Source organism: Symphalangus syndactylus, chromosome 6, assembly GCF_028878055.3.
Source record: "Symphalangus syndactylus isolate Jambi chromosome 6, NHGRI_mSymSyn1-v2.1_pri, whole genome shotgun sequence".
Lineage (NCBI taxonomy): Eukaryota > Metazoa > Chordata > Mammalia > Primates > Hylobatidae > Symphalangus > Symphalangus syndactylus.
The window spans coordinates 123,008,528-123,024,841 of record NC_072428.2 but is presented as its reverse complement, the minus strand read 5'-3'; the positions used below and the strand labels follow the sequence as shown (position 1 = coordinate 123,024,841).

The following is a 16,314-nucleotide window of genomic DNA, read 5'->3' as shown; positions in this document are numbered from 1 at the left end:
GGTTAAAGTGCATTCTTTCTACTTATTATAAAAAAGTTAACTGTAAAACAGCCTCAGGCAGGTCCTTCAGGAGGTATTACAGAAGGTGCTGTTATCATAGGAGATAGCTCCATACGTGTTATTGCCTCTGAAGACCTTTCAGTGGGACAAGATGTGAAGGTGGAAGACAGTGATATTGATGATCCTGACACTGTGTAGGTCTAGGTTAATTTGTGTGTTTTTGTCTTAGTTTTTAATAAAAATGTTTAAAAAGTAAAAAATAATTTCAAAAATAGAAAAAAGCTTATAGAATAAGTATATAAAGAAAGAAGTATTTTTGTAGAGCTATATAGTGTGTTTGTGTTTTAAGCTAAGTGTTATTAAAGAGTCAAAAAGTCACAAAAATGAGTTTATAAATTTAAAAATGTACAGTAAGCTAAGGTTAATTTATTCTTGAAGAATGAAAATATTTGAAAATAAATTTAGCGTTGCCTAAGTGTACAGTGTTGATAAAAGGCACAGTACTGTATAGTCACGCCCCAGGCCTTCACATTCAACTCATCACTCACTCATTGACTCACCCAGGGCAACTTCAGTCCTGTAAGCTCCATTCATGGTAAGTGCCCTATAGAAGTGTACCATTTTTTATCTTTGATTTTTTTATTTTTTAAAGGAATGCTTCAGAAATTCATGTGTCATCCTTGCTCAGGGGCCATGCTAATCTCTGTATTGTTCAAATTGTCCTAGATGTGTTGCCAAAGCAAGCACTTTTACACTGTTTTTACTGTACCTTTTCTATGTTTAGATATATTTGTACACACAAATACCACTGTGTTACAATTGCCTACAGTATTTAGTACAGTAACATGCTGTACATCTTTGCAGCCTGGGAGCAATAGGTTACACCGAGTAGCCCAGATGTGTAGTAGGCTACACCATCTGGGTTTGTGTAAGTACACTCTATGATGTTTGCACAACCACAGACATCACAAAGTCACCTAACGAGGCATTTCTCATAAGTGGTCTTCATGAAGCTACCCCACGACTGTAATGAAACGCTAAGTTTTGAGCCAGGAATTTGTGTATAGAACACTAGGAATGGCTTCATTAGGATCATGCATCTTTTTCATCAAACTGTGAGTCCCTTTGAGAGAAAGATTGTGTCTCTGAACTCAGTGGCCTAAATTTCTAGAATTATGTCTTCAAAAAGTTGCCCAGTTATGCGTCTCTGGGGAGTCAAAACCACAACTCCCAGAATGCCGTGCTCCTTTAGCGCGCTCAGGCGCGGGGAGAGAATGTCCTAGCACCCATCGCGCCACATCGAGACCACAGTTCCCACTACACCCAGAGACTCCGGGGAAAGCTTTTGAAACACCACCTGTTGCCATAGCATCCGGGTCGGGTGAACCAATCCGGGCGCCCTCGCCGAGCAGAGGCGGGCAGTTCGCATCTCCGACCAACCTGAGGCGTTTTTGCTGTGGCGCGTGACCGGAGGAGGCGGGAGCTCAGGACCGGCGCCTTCTCCTTGCTTCTGGGGTCGTGGCCTTGCTCCCGCTGTGCGGGAAAAGAATCCAGGCCCTTCTACGCGCGTGTGGGCGCGGGGGCCTCGAAGTGCTCGTGGTGCCGCGCTAGGTCTCCGCTGGGGCAGGAACCGGAGCCATGGGTGGGACCACCAGCACCCGCCGGGTCACCTTCGAGGCGGACGAGAATGAGAACATCACTGTGGTGAAGGGCATCCGGGTGAGTGCCCGTGGACGGGCGGAGGGCCAGTGCTTGGACTCGGACCCCAAGGCCCCATCTTCCCCAGACCCGCTCTGCCTGGTTTCTCCCGTCCCGGCCCCTAATGTTGTAAGGCCGGAAGCCCAGGTGTCTGGGAAGAAGTCCAGAGTTTCAAGACGTGGGACATTCATTCAGAGATAGTTCCTGGTTGTGTGCCAAGTGCTAGGCACTGCTGGGACGGGTGGGGAATGCCAGGTTGAATTATACCCTGCAAGGGCTCACAGTCTACTCGTAACTGTACTGCTCCCTTGTTGCAGGACCGTATTTGAAACCCATGCCTCGGTGTACCTGTCTGTGAAATGGTTCTCCTGAGTTCAGGACCCAAACCCTGCTTTTCCACTGTGCACACACCCTGTCTCCCAGGGTGAATTGGCATTTTAAGGATTGCCTTTGCTTTGTGTCATTTCGTGCTCTCCCTCTGATAACACCCTCTCCTCCCACCCACTCCCCACACCCTGTCATCCTCCCTCCCAGCCCTATAGTCTTTTCTGACCTGCCTGGGGTGGCTTCTGGCTTCTCCCTGCTTCACTTTCACCTTGATATCTCCTCTTTCCCAGGCGCCTCCTCTGTGACCTGCTGCGCCGAAGTTTTGGATTAGGCCCAGTTGCTTCAGGACTAGTGTCTGCCAGACTGATAGGGCTGAGATAGGTTTGCAGTTTTTCATACCAGTAGAAGTAATGGTCTGATCAACGTTGTAGAGCACTTTTTTTAATGCCCTTTGCATGCACCTGATACATAAACTGAAAACTTGGTTTTTCTCTAGGGTGTCAGTATACCGGCACTAACTTCATTAACACACTCTCCGCTGCGCCTGAATTTGGAGCCTCACATTTTTGGACGTATGATGCCTGAACCTAGTAAATAAAGCAATTTTGACTTCAGAAAGTTTTATAATAATTTATATATTTTTTTCTGTTATCAACTAGCGTAAATAAATTACATTTGTAAATTATTTTTAACAGTTGTTACCAGGAAATAAAGCTTCTTAAATATTTAAAATGTTTTAAAACTTTTTCTTCCGAAACTGTTACCTTGAGAATAATTTATTAAACTTTTCTGTATAGAAACTCAGACTGTTGAACTCAGTTTTTGGTTTGTGACCAGTATTTCTTTATATCATACTAATTAATGGTAGTACTACATTTTGTAATACAATATCTGAGGCTGTATTCTTTATTGTGGTTCAGTTAGTACTCTGGAGTAAAAAATTACTGTAAACTTTAAGTTTTATGCAGAGATTTTAAGACTCTTGCCATTAAGCCTTCGGGATGCAACTCAGGGTGAAAAATAATTAAAAAACAAAGCAAAATAAATTTTGAGTGAGAAGACATTGGTTAGAAAAAAATGTATAAATCCATATTCTCATGCTTTAGTACAGACACAGTGCTAACAGCAAACAAAATCAAAAGAGAATGTGGCCACAGCACAGAGATTCATATCAAGTATTAGATAAGGTTGGATGGAATAACTGTGACAGTAGGGATATGTATTCTATTAAAATGGAAAAACTGTCTAAAAAACGTTTTTAAGATTTTTGTTTTTTAAAAAGAAATGTCCTTTGGTCATATAACTTGACAGCATTCTTCATTTTTTTTTCTTTCTCATGTAGTACATTTTACTTGTATTGCTAACGGTTCAAGCATGCTTATTTTGACCTCTATGCTTTTCTTCAGAATATACCCTTCACCTGGAATGCCCTTGCACTAGTCTCCATTGCTTCAAATCCTCCTTTTACATGAATGTTTTGCAATCTCTCTGAGCTTCAGTTTTCTCATCTGCAAAATAATGCGACTGAGTACATCTCTCACATCTCTAATATTTTCCAGTCCTGAAATCACTGTAAGTTTCTTGTAGCCATACTTAGCCCATTGCAGTTTCCTGTAGAAGTGACATCCATTGAAGTATTGAATACACAGAGGTCATTCTGATTTCTTTGAGCTCATGATCAAAAGAGTATCAACTTGAAATTAAACAAATCTCAGTTTAAATCTCAGGTTAGATATTTGTTACTTAACCTGATTACCTGTGTGATTTTTGTCTAGGTCTTTTGTAGATGTTTTTCAGTTGATCTTAGTATTTTTCTTGGCTTGAATTAAGCAGACATCAGTTTAAATTGCAGGTTAGGTATTTATTAGCCTGTGGCCTTTGACAATTGACTTCTCTTATTATTTCCTTATCCATAAAGGGTAATACCATCACTTCCCTTGATTGGTTATTGTAAGAAGGTGAGGTAAGGTATGTAAAGCACCTGGCACATTGTAGATTTTCATTAAAAAGGCAGCCATTATTATGATAGGGTTTCTTTCACATGCAAAGTTATAAGATTCTTTGAAAGTGCTGTGCTGTGTAGTGGAAAGAGCATGTGCCTTGGAACCAAGCAGACCTGGGTTGGATTCTATCTCTGCCTCTCACTAGCCGTGTGGCTCTGGACAAGTCACTTTTCATTGTGTTTCCATATTTAGTATTTCTGGACAAAGCAGCCTACTTTGAGAATTTGACATAATGTATATCTAGCACAGTGTCTAGTACTTTGACAGTGTTTGCACTTGTGAGTAATAGCTGTTATTAGAGCTGTTCAAAAGAATGGATATGTGAACTTAAGTGAACTTCAAATTTTAGCAAAAATAAGAGCATGTTGTGCCCCAACAGGTGTACCTAAAAGGGTATGGACTGGGAAATGGGAGTCTTACATTCTGCCCTAATTGAGGGTGTTTTTTTGTCTAGGTCTGTTTTAGATGGTTTTTATTTCTTTATATTTTTCTTGGCTTTAAACGGTCACGTTGTTTCCTTCTGAGACATGGGAAGGATAAGAAACCACATTCTCAGTATGTCCATAAGGCATTGTTTTTAGCTTAGTTTGTTAGAACATGGTGCTGATGAGGCACCAAACTTCAATTTTGAACTGCAGTTGGGTTAGTTCAGCTTGGCTGACGAAAACGTTCCAACTTTGACCAGTTGTCTAGCATTTTTGTCATTGGTTGTAAGAAATGAAAGTTTACCAAGCTTATTCAACAGAGTCAGTCACTGCTGGAAAGCTAATTCTGTGTTCTGTTACACTGTTAAAGATAGTACAGATGGTCTCCTGTTAGGATGGTTCGACTTAGGATTTTTTGACAGTGGTGTGGAAGTGACAAGCGTTCAGTAAACTCAGCTTCTGGCATTACCTTCAGCAAAATCCATTGTAAACCAAGGAGCATCTATAATTTCATCTTCATTTTTTTTTCATATAATGACTTGGGTTCATTCCCTTAATATAAATATGTTGGCAATTATGAGCTTTTTTTGAGTTGGAGTCTCCCTTTGTTGCCCAAGCTGGTCTCAACTCCTGGGCTCAAGCTATCCTACTGCCCCAGCCTCTGGGACTATGGGCATGTGCCGCTCCACCAGGCTCAGTCATCATTTATCTTAATGTATAAAAAATAACATTTAGTGAACAACATAAGGCTTTTGGTAACTATGCTGAATATTTATTTATTTATTTGAGACGAGTCTTGTTCTGTCGCCCAGGCTGGAGGGCAGTAGCATGATCTCAGCTTGCTGCAACTTCTGCCTCCCGGGTTCGAGTGAGTCTCCTGCTTCAGCCTCCTGAGTAGCCAGGATTATAGGCATGTGCCACCATGCCATGTTAACTTTTTTGTATGTTTAGTAGAGGAGAGTTTCACCATGTTGGCCAGGCTGGTCTCAAACTCCTGACCTCAAGTGATCTGCCCACCTCAGCCTCCCAAAGTGCTGGGATTACAGGTGTGAGCCTCCACACCTGGCTGAATTTATTAATAGATTGTGTTTCTCTATATTGTTGAGGTCCTTAATAGCAATGAAAGGACCTACTTCAAATTTTAAGTTTGAAGTTTCTTCTCACCTACCAGGTGTTATTTTTCATGGTATTTGTAGGGTCTTGTTTTTTCCCTTTATCCTTAGCAACTGATAGCTTTTCTTCCCTCTTCTGTAAAAATAACCTGTATTTTTACACCTGATTCCAGCTTTGAATCTGAAACTACTCATATGGATTGGATGAGAGGTCATTCTTTTGCCTTGCCCTCTTCTCAAGGCTAAAGTAAATTCCTAGAGAGGAAAGACCAAGCATTTTCATTACTCATATTACATGTGGTCGATAGGATTTTTGTGAGCACCTGCCATGCCTGCTTGGAAAGTGTGCTTACAACTCAATCTTTCACAAGTTTATCTGAAACATCAAAGCTGTGAGTGAACTCTTCTAGAGCAAATGTCAGCTTCAATGAGTATCATTTTCAAAGATATATTTATCATGCTTTCCAGACATAAACGAATGTCAGCAGCTGGGCCTTAAAGTTGCAAGCTGAAATTCACAGGAGCCAGTTATGGCAGTATGGATAGTTAATATGGAACGTAACTCATGCTTTGGGAAGTGTTGGCAGTTGAGAGACCATAAATGAAGAGATTACTTAATATGGGGTATTATTGAGGATTCTGAAGAGAGTATGTTTGTCAGAGACTACAAATTCGGTCAGCCCTGGGGAGTGTTGAGGAATGTTGTACAAATAATTTAGGTAGTAGATGATTAGTTTCTTTCAGCTTTAGATTCTATGAAGTTTTTGGCTGAGTACCATCTTAAGTTGTCTAGGATTTTATAAAGGTAGAGATAATGGTTTCTACTAATGACAAATGTAAAGAAACATAAACATAAGCTAAGAATTAGATGTTTCATATATATCTATCAACATGTGTATGGGTTCCCTCTCCCCCTTTCTCTTAAGTAACTATTTGGGAGTAATTTCTCCTAAATAATAATGGCAGTTTTTGGAGCCTATGTCTCAAAAAGGTAATTGTAAAGCAAACTAATACTCACACAGAAAATGACCTATGCTAAGTGGAAGGAGGATCAAGAGAGAAAAAATGGGTCTGAGTTCTTGAATCAATTTGCTATGACACATCTGGAAGAAGAAAAGATAAACTAATGGAGGCAGGAGGCTGATTTGTCTCATGTGGCTCATAACTTTACCTCTTAGAAGGGCCACTGAAGAGTTCCTCTTTTTTTACTGTGTTCCCTGGGAGTAGAAATACTTTCTCTTTGTCCAGCTCACTCAGTCTCCTGTTTCTGAGAAAATTCTTTCTTTTGGATTGGTGGGTGGTGTTTCTGGCACGAATTTTGGATGAGACCAAACAAGGTGGGTAGGAAGAGATGAGTGGGAAGACTGTAGGAGATGACACATGGCCTTTCCCCCTCTGTGGAGCACATTGGTGTGGTGAGTACTACAAATTTAAACTTGGCAAGCTCTGTTTGCTTAAATTTGTCTTTGGGAGTAATAGAGAATAGGGTGGACAGTCAAGTTCAGTGGGCTGAATATCAGCCCACCTGCTTCTTTTGATTGCCCCTTATATTAGAATGGTGGCTCTTTTAGTTCATAGAGCACTGTGGATCTGTAAGCTGTGGATTCTGGCCAGAACCATGCAATAAGCAGACAGTTTTGCATACAGTTGAGTAATTGACCCACGGACTACTCAGTCTGTGGACCTCAGGGTGTAATTCCCAGTATCAATGTGTGTGGGGGTTATTTCACTATTCTTTGCTACAAATAATTTCTGTAAATTGCCCTTGGTATTTGCCTTGATGCAGATTCCAGAGATGTCTGGAAAGCAAGTATAATAGGTGTAGGTCATTATACCGTAAAAGGCTTTGCTAAAACAAGTGCCCTGTTCAGGAAAAGATATGTTTCCTGAAGAAGATACTTTTTTTATTTTTTTATTTTTTGAGACAGAATCTCGCTGTGTTGCCCAGGCTGGAGTGCAGTGGTGCGATCTCGGCTCATTGCAACCTCCGCCTTCTGGGTTCAAGCAATTTTCCTGCTTCAGCTTCCCAAGTAGCTGGGACTACAGGTACTCGCTACCATACCTGGCTAATTTTTTGTATTTTTAGTAGAGACGGGGTTTCACTATGTTAGCCAGGATGGCCTTGATCTTCTGACTTCATGATCTGCCTGCCTTGGCCTCCCAAAGTGCTGGGATTATAGGCGTGAGCCACTGCACCCTACCCCAAGATACTTCTTACACAGAGGCTGCCATCGCAGAAGCTTATGTTGTACTATCGACCCCCATTTTGGGTCATTTTTCATCACAAAGATGAGTTGTTCTACAGCTACAGATTGTGTGTATAACCCTGGCCAGCATCTCTAAAGCTTGTCAGCTGCTTCACGAGTGAGTACCCCTGTTCACAGAGGAGATCAGGTGAGTGTACAGGTCTGAACTTACCACTGCAATAGGAAGGTCAGCTCAGAGAGCATTAACTTTGGATACAGATGGTAACACAACAAGACTATTGCCTCATATCTACATCGCTATGAGCAGACTGGGAATAGGGTAATAGTGCTTGGAGTTGGCAGAGGTGCAACTATAGATGGCCATGGGTGCTGCTTTGGAAGGGCCTAAGGATACAGTTGTTGAATGATTGTAAGAACAAGAGAAAGGTGGACTCTCAGTAAGGCAGCCGTACAGTATGTTTATCAAGCCTTCAATAGGTTTAGTATATACTCCTTTGGAGCATGCTTACAAGTTTACTGAACTATAACCAAACACCCCACTGGGAAATGTTTTGAATTGATGTGAGAATTTGACATTAAGTAGCAACTTGGGACATCAGAGAGGCCTCAAAAAGAAAAAAAAGTTAACAAGAAATTAGTGATTAGGTTGAAAGAGACATTCTACTCCTACTACCCAGAGAGCATAGATGGAGAAAAATGAGCACCTTCTATACCCATACCAGGACTTAGGCAGCTGCTGCTTGCAATAGCTGTAGGCCTAGTCCTCATGCACCTTACAGAGAAGGAGTCAGTACAAGCTCAGACCCAGTTGATAAGAATGAACCAAAATGAATTAAAAAGTCCCTGTGGTTGGAGCTATATGGGTAATAGCTTTACCACATATTTGTGTAGCCAATTATAGTTTATGGTGCAAAACACTAAAATCCCTCCACAGAATCTCTGGGGTAAACATTATTTTCATGTTTTTTCAGATGAAAATAGTAAATTTTCAGATGAAAGCTTATAGCTAACACTTGATTTTTGAGATTTATACATATTATATATCAGTTAAAATAGCTTTAAGATTCTAAAAATGTAAGCTCATTTTTTCCTCTTTAAGAGGAAGTGATATATTTTTATTACATGCATGGGATTGAAGGGCTGTGTTATTAAAAGTAGAGCATTGGACTAGAGATTGGGGAATTACTGCTTCTGGTCTTGATGCTGCCAGTAACTGAATGTTACTCAGGGTCTCTTTTTTTCTCAAGTATAAATTGAGTCAGTCTTACAGGGATTTTTCTAGGATGTGTCTCAGTTTCTCAGATGAGTTTCAGCAACATTCCCAGTGGCTGTCAGTTGTTAGAAGGATGCAGCTGGCCCTGGCATTTTCAAATAGAAAGTCTTCTTGTCTTCCAAGAAGGGAGTCGTCGTTTTTTCCTTCAAAGAGCACACACACCATTTGATCTGTAGCCTTTCCCTTTTCCATCTTACTTCTATTCTGGTTTGGGCCCTGAGATACAAGTAACAGTTCAGGTATAGACTATTTAGTTCACTGATGTATCACAGAGCCTTGATTAGTGCCTGGCCTGGGAGACATTTGTTGAATGAATGACTTAATATATAGGAGCTTGCAATCTAGTGGAAAGGCAGAAAGGTGAATGTGGAAAGGCTAATTCCTGTTCTTTCATTGAGACTGTATTGGAAGTTTGAGAAAGGAACAGTGGGCACAAGGAATGGTAGCTTTAGGTAGGCAGGGTTGGAATGGAGTGGACAACTGTTTTGGTCAGTGAAGGCTTCGATGTTTAGACTGGGTCTGGAAAGGTGACTCCCTCCCAGGGGGCCAGGAGAGAAGGCAATGTAGGCCTGTGTAAAGGCAAGGAGATGGGTGTAGAACAGGATAAGAAATATTAAGGAAAAAAACTATAGAATTTGAGGTTGGAGAGTTAGGCCATCACCAAATGATGAAGTCTTGAATGCTGTACAAAGAATTTGAATTTTTCTGTAAACACACAGTAGCTATTGAGGAATTTGAAGTAGGGAGTTACCATTATCACATTTGCATTTTAAGCGGATGTTACAGGAATTAGGGCAGGAGAAATGGGATGAGAGAAGAGAGGAATTCATTAAATATTTAGGGATTGATGAAGTCATGGCTAAGAATGAGAGAGAAAGAAGAGTTGAGAACAAGCCCTATGTTCGAATTTAGGAAGGTGGTTGTCATTAATGAGGTAAGGAACGCAGGAGAAAGAAGAGATTTGTGGCAAACGTGAGTTCAATTTTGGACACTTTGGGTGTGAGGTGCTTCTGGTTTGCCAGAAGGAAGATGTTCATTAGGCAATTCAGTGTGGAGACCGGGCTTCTGGGAGATAGGTCTTAAGCTCGAGCGAATGCATTTATTAATGGAATTTATTAGTTTATCAACAGCAGTTAGAAATCAAGAGATTGGATGAGAGTACCAGTACATGAGCACATAGAATGAGAAGGGCCCTTCAGCATTGAAGTGTAGGCAGGAGAGGGGAAGCTGCAAAAGAGATATGATGTGGCCAGAGTCCTAGGAGAACCAGGACAGCAGGATGTCAGAAAAGCCAAGGGAGGGCTTTCCAGAAGACGGGAGTGGCCAGAGGTGTTAGATGCTAAAGGGAAGCCACATAAATAAGGCGTTTTATAAATATAAAATATTTATTTACATAAATATCAAAAGTTATTTATTTGGTCATTGGTGACTTCTACCAGAGGATGTTCACTATTGCACTGAGGGTAAAAGCCAGATAGTGGTGAGTTCAGGAAGTGAAAATGGGAAGGAGACCCTTGATACAGGAGGAGGATTACTCAGTTACTTGAAATGGAAATCCTGGGGTCTTCCTTGATGACTTCTGCTTTACTCCTACATCTACTCAGACACTGGGTAGTGATACTGAGGGATGTTTGAATGGGATTTCTCTTTTTTTTTTTTTTTTGAGACGGAGTCTCACTCTGTCACCCAGGCTGGAGTGCAGTGGCGTGATCTCACTGCAAGCTCCGCCTCCCAGGTTCACGCCATTCTCCTGCCTCAGCCTCCTGAGTAGCTGGGACTACAGGCACCCACCACCATGCCCAGCTAATTTTTTGTATTTTTAGTAGAGATGGGGTTTCACCGTGTTAGCCAGGATGGTCTTGATCTCTTGACCTCGTGATCCGCCCGCCTTGGCCTCCCAAAGTGCTGGGATTACAGGCGTGAGCCACTGCACCTGGCCTTCAGTGGGATCTTGAGACTCAGACTTTTTGGGTTTGAATCCTTCCTCTGCTACTGATGAAGTGTCTGATCCAGGGCCAGTTATTTAATCCGGCTACGCTTCAGTTTTTTCACCTATAAAATAGAGATATAAAAGTATCTATCTCATAGGCCTGTGAAGGAGTAAATAAGTGAAGTGCCTAGCTTAGTGTAGCGCCTGGCACATAATAAGCACTCAGTGAATGTTAGTATTTTAAATCCTAAATACCTTGTAAGTGTGCTCTCCCCTGGATTACCATAATAGCTTTTTTTTTTAAGTTTATTAAAGTAAATTGTTGTAGAGTAATTTACATGCCATGAAATTCATCCATTTTAAGTTTACATTCCAACACTTTTTTTTTTTTCTACATAGGGTCTTGCTCTGTTGCCCAAGCTGGAGCACAGTGGCATGATCACGGCTCATTGCAGCCTTGACCTCCTGGGCTCAAGCGATCCTCCCTCCTCAGCCTCCTGTGTAGCAATTCAATACTTGATGAATTTACTGAGTTGTGCAAACATCACTACAATCCAGTTTTAGAATATTTTTATCACCCCAATAAGATCTCTTGTGCCTGTTTACAGTTAATCCCTATTCCCACCCCAGCTCTAGGCAACTACTTATCTACTCTATAGGGATGCTTTTTCTGGGTGTTTCATATAAATAGAAGCATTCAATATGTGGCCCTTGTGTTTGCTTCTTTCACTTAGCTTAATGATTTTTAGGTCTATCTGTACTGTAGCATATGTCATAACTTCACTGCTCTTTATTGCTAAGTTGTATTCTGTTGTATGGATATGTAAGATTTTGTTTATCCATTCACCATAGACAGACATGTGTTTGTTTCCACTCTCGCTCTTATGAATAATGCTGCTATGAACATTCCTGTGCAAGTCTTTGTGTGGGCATATGCTTAATAGCTTCTTAATTGGTCCTTTAGCCTCCTTCAGGGATCCTGCTTCTGTTCTTGTCCCCCTCCAATCTGTTCTCTACACTGTAGCCAGAGTGATTTTCCTTAAGTGTAAATCTGATCATGCCATTCCCCTGCTTAAAATCCTTCAGTAGTGCTCAGGTGCCCTCAGGATCAAGTTCGAACTGTTTCAATTGAAGAGTTCACTAAGAATCTTCAAAATTTGGAATCTCTACCTTCCCTCCCCACCTTCTCTTTCACTATGCCCCCTCTCCACTTTCTTGCTTCAGTCATTTATTCATTGTTTCATTCATTCATTTAACATTCATTCATTGAATTAACTAGGCTTAGTGAGGCTCTGGGAGTATAACGATAGGACAGCCAAATCCTTGCTTTCACGGAGCTTTCTTTCTAGTGAAAGGCAGATGGTAAACAAGCAAGTCTCAGATAGTGGTTAAGTGCTGTAAAGAAAATAAAAAAGGATGACATGATAGTAACTGTGGGAATGATGACTCTCAAATCTGCAAGCCTGGGTGTTCCTCAGAGCCTCTGCTCTATTGCCAGCTGCTTACTTGATATCTCCACTTGGATGTCTAACGGTGGCAAATTCTGGTTCTCATCTGTACTTTAATGTGATTTTTCTCGCCCAGGAGCACTTTTATCCTACTGCATCTCTTCCTAACTTTTACTCCTCCTTACCTTGTAAATCTTCCCTAATCCTCTGTTCCAGCCCTGCCTTCAAAGCCTGGCTACATGTGCTGCCCATTGTGGTTTCTGTGTACTTGCATTACATGCAGACTCATTCAGGTAGCACTCTTCATGTTGTATTTAAATGCCTGAGGGTTGTTTATTCTGTTATGCTTTTAGCACTTGATAATTTTGAATACTCAGAGTCTACCCTAGTTTCTGGCACATAGTTGATGCATCATGAAATCTGTTGAAAGGGCGATTGTATGTGGTTAGCTTTGAAGAGGAGGGAGGGAGGGGAAGGGGAAGGAACACTCTCCTTCGGGACTAGAGGGAGGGAAGGAGCTAAGGCCCATTAATGCATAAATAAGTGTGTAGGATTAGGGGAGGAAAGTTGAAGTTTAGATAGCATACATTTCCCCAGAGATTACAATTTTGTGCATAGTATAAAATGAAGAGTAGTCATTTATAATGAACGATTAGCAGTGCATTAGAAAAAATAAAGGAGTAGTGCTGTGGGGTGCATCTTGAAATCTTAAAATTATTCTTCCTTCTGGTTTTATGGCTATTAGATTTAGCCTAATTTCTTTAGGCCATTCGTCATATGTATGGATATGGATGACTAAATTACTTGGATGTTATTGCACTAGTTTTCGATCTTGCTCTTTTATAATTGATTTTATTTTGATATTGCTTTTCCAGCTTTCGGAAAATGTGATTGATCGAATGAAGGAATCCTCTCCATCTGGTTCGAAGTCTCAGCGGTATTCTGGTGCTTATGGTGCCTCAGGTATTGCTGAATTTTAATTTTAGGGTTTTTAGGAGAAAAATTATAGGTGGAAAAAGTTGACTCAATAGTCACGTTCTCTAGCATTCTGTCTTTCGTTATTTGGATGTTTAGCTTTTTGTAAGGAATATTAGAAATCAGTATCGGGGTTTCTTTTAAAATGTTTTGTACTAAGAATGAAACTATTTTCAAACAGTGTTTGAAAATTTTGTTTTCTCTTCCCACTCCTGAATCCTCTACTAGGCTTTGGAAAGTTACTTCATATCTTTTTGTATAAAATGGATTGCTTCTAGGGATATTAGAGATTTAAGAATAAATATTTATTAAAAAAATTGAACTTAGAAAATATTGATTTGCTATTTTCAAATTTTGAAGTATTCCAAATGATTTTATTTTGTAATAAATTTCTTCTAAGTTTATAAAAGATTTAGTTTGTCACAGTCAGTCTTAGTTATTGATGGAAATATGGTGGTAAATGAAATCCATAAAGAATTATTAAGCCTAATTTTATCTGTAGATCCTGCTGGATAAGAGACTTAATTCTATTTCTTCTCCCTTTTCTCTCTCCTGCCACACTCATCTGTTTATCCAGTATTTTACTAAGCACCAGCTATGTGTCCAGCACTGTTCTTGATAGTGCCCAGTTGATGGATAGATACGCTATTTATTGTGAAATGGAAACAAGAAAATAATTGGGATGATTAGTTTTCGACTTAGTGAGATTTTCCTGTACTTATCAGAAAGGGGGAAATCTGGCTATAGACTGTGAAATTGAGAAAGATGAGTTCCTGCCCAAATGCCATTCACTTGGGCCAGTTGTGACCCCCACCCCCCCGCCCCTTACTAACATGAACTGACCCCCGCCCCTAGTAAACATGAATTGAGCTTCTGATAAGTTTAGAGGAGAGGGTACCAAGATGAATAAGATATAGTTCTTGCCCCTTTGAAGCTTCTTGTTTAATAGGAGAGTTGAGGATTCACAGTTAATTAACGCTAGATAGAAAGTGAGCAAGCCTTCCTTGTTAGAAACCCTTGTTTTGGCTTCTGGACCACACTCTTGGTTTTCCTTCTACCCTACTTGCAACCCTCAGGCCAGGGTTCTTTGTTGATCTCTACTAAGTAATCTTGTCCCAATGTACGGTTTTGAAATCATTATCTAGATGCCTGTGACTCCCAAAATTATATCTCTAGCCCTGACCTTTCCCTGAAATTCCAGACATTATAATAGACAACTGCCTACTTGAAATCTCCCTTTACAGATCCTCAACTTGACATATCCCAAATCAACCTTTATTTTCACCCCCTGACTTGCTTTTCTTCTCTGTCTTTCCCAGTAAATGGCACAGGTAGTCAAGCCCCCAATTGGGGATTCATCCTTGTTTTCTTTTTTCCTTACTCCTTACATCAGACTGTTAGCTAGTCTTGTCAACTCCATCTCTAAAACATGTCTAAATATGTTCCTTTTGCATCTGTCTCCTCTGCTATATCTCCAATCCAGATAGATAACCATCGTCTTCTGCAGAAGTCTCTTAACTGGCCCCCTGCTTCCACTCTTCCCCCCTGTGCTGTGCACACAGAAGTCCTCACAGTCTTTTGAAGAAAAGCAAATCAGGTCAAGTCATGTCCCAGTGGTGGCTCTCCATGGTACACAGAATATAGTCTGAGCTGCTTCCCTGGGCTTCCATCATATATCATGACTGATCCCTGTCTGCCTTCCAACATCATCACATTATTCATCATCTCCTATCAGCCTTCCTCTACTTATTCATTGTGACTGCTATCTTCACTAGAAGAGAAGCTCCAGGGACCTTGTTCCTCATCTGTTTGTTCACAGCTGAATTCTCAGCTCCTAGGATAGTGTAACCTGCTTCTTAGTAAGTGCTTATTATCATTTGTTGAATTAATTTAAGGGCATTATCCATTTTAAAAGTAGCTACTTTTGTTCATTCTGGAGAGTTCTATACATTTAATTCAGGTGACATGTATTGAATGTTTCTATTATGCAAATAAGTAAGCCAGGTTTTTTTTTTTGAGATGGAGTCTCGCTGTTTCCCAGGCTGGAGTGCAGTGGCGTGATCTTGGCTCACTGCAAGCTCTGCCTCCTGGGTTCACGCCATTCTCCTGCCTCAGCCTCCCAAGTAGCTGGGACTACAGGCGCCCACCACCACGCCCGACTAATTGTTTATATTTTTAGTAGAGATGGGGTTTCACTGTGTTAGCCAGGATGGTCTCGATCTCCTGACCTTGTAATCTGCCTGCCTTGGCCCCCCAAAGTGCTGGGATTACAGGCGTGAGCCACCGCGCCTGGCCAAGCCAGGTATTTTGAAAAGATGCAAAAATAGGAAAAAGTTCTTTTTTTGACAGATAAACTACATATATAATAAGACTGTAAGAGAGGTAGAAACATAGTATAAAAGAAACCTAGGAGATACTGAAATTGAGTTTATCAAATATTTTGGCTTAAGAAGATGCCTTGTCATGCAGAAACGAATGGCTGTCCAGTTTATTAAAATGCCCAACAACTGCACTTCCGGTCACTTGGGCCTTGCATATAAACACCATTGCATACAGTGAGCACATCTAGCTGACGATAAATATACCTTTGCTTCCTCCTCTTCCTCAGAATGGTGAATCTGTTCATATCTACGTGTATAAACTTAAAATATGGAAAATGTTAAGGAAGCAAATGGTTTGTAACTTTGTAAGTACTTATGACGTGGTGTATCTTTTTGCTTATGAATATTCTGTGCTATAACCATTGTTTCTGTAGTTTAAAACATTTTCTTGGTGTTAAAAAAAGAATGATGATATATGGATACATTTAAAATTGGAATTTGTTCTAAAGTATGATTTGTTGTAGGTAGATGTTTTTTCCTACCTCCTGTGTTAAGGAGTTAGCGTGATGATGGTGATGATTTAATATACTGAAGT

At 40.6% G+C, this 16,314-nt stretch overlaps 1 protein-coding gene and 1 pseudogene across 3 annotated transcripts in view; one reads left to right on the top strand and one right to left on the bottom strand.

Moving 5' to 3' along the window:
• Window positions 1-647: 647 nt before the first annotated feature.
• LOC129485522 (uncharacterized) lies at window positions 648-747 on the bottom strand (annotated as a pseudogene).
• A 583-nt stretch (window positions 748-1,330) lies between these two features.
• Window positions 1,331-16,314, top strand: part of CHCHD3 (coiled-coil-helix-coiled-coil-helix domain containing 3) — a 298,664-nt gene continuing 283,680 nt past the window's right edge. For 2 of the 3 annotated variants that reach the window (XM_055284057.2, XM_055284059.2), the window contains exons 1-2: window positions 1,453-1,719; window positions 13,299-13,386. In XM_055284057.2, the coding sequence (XP_055140032.1) occupies window positions 1,639-1,719; window positions 13,299-13,386 (169 nt within the window). In that variant the 5' untranslated portion in view covers window positions 1,453-1,638. Of the gene's footprint in view, window positions 1,720-13,298; window positions 13,387-16,314 lie in introns of all 3 variants that reach the window. The other variant, XM_055284058.2, reaches the window with a different exon arrangement.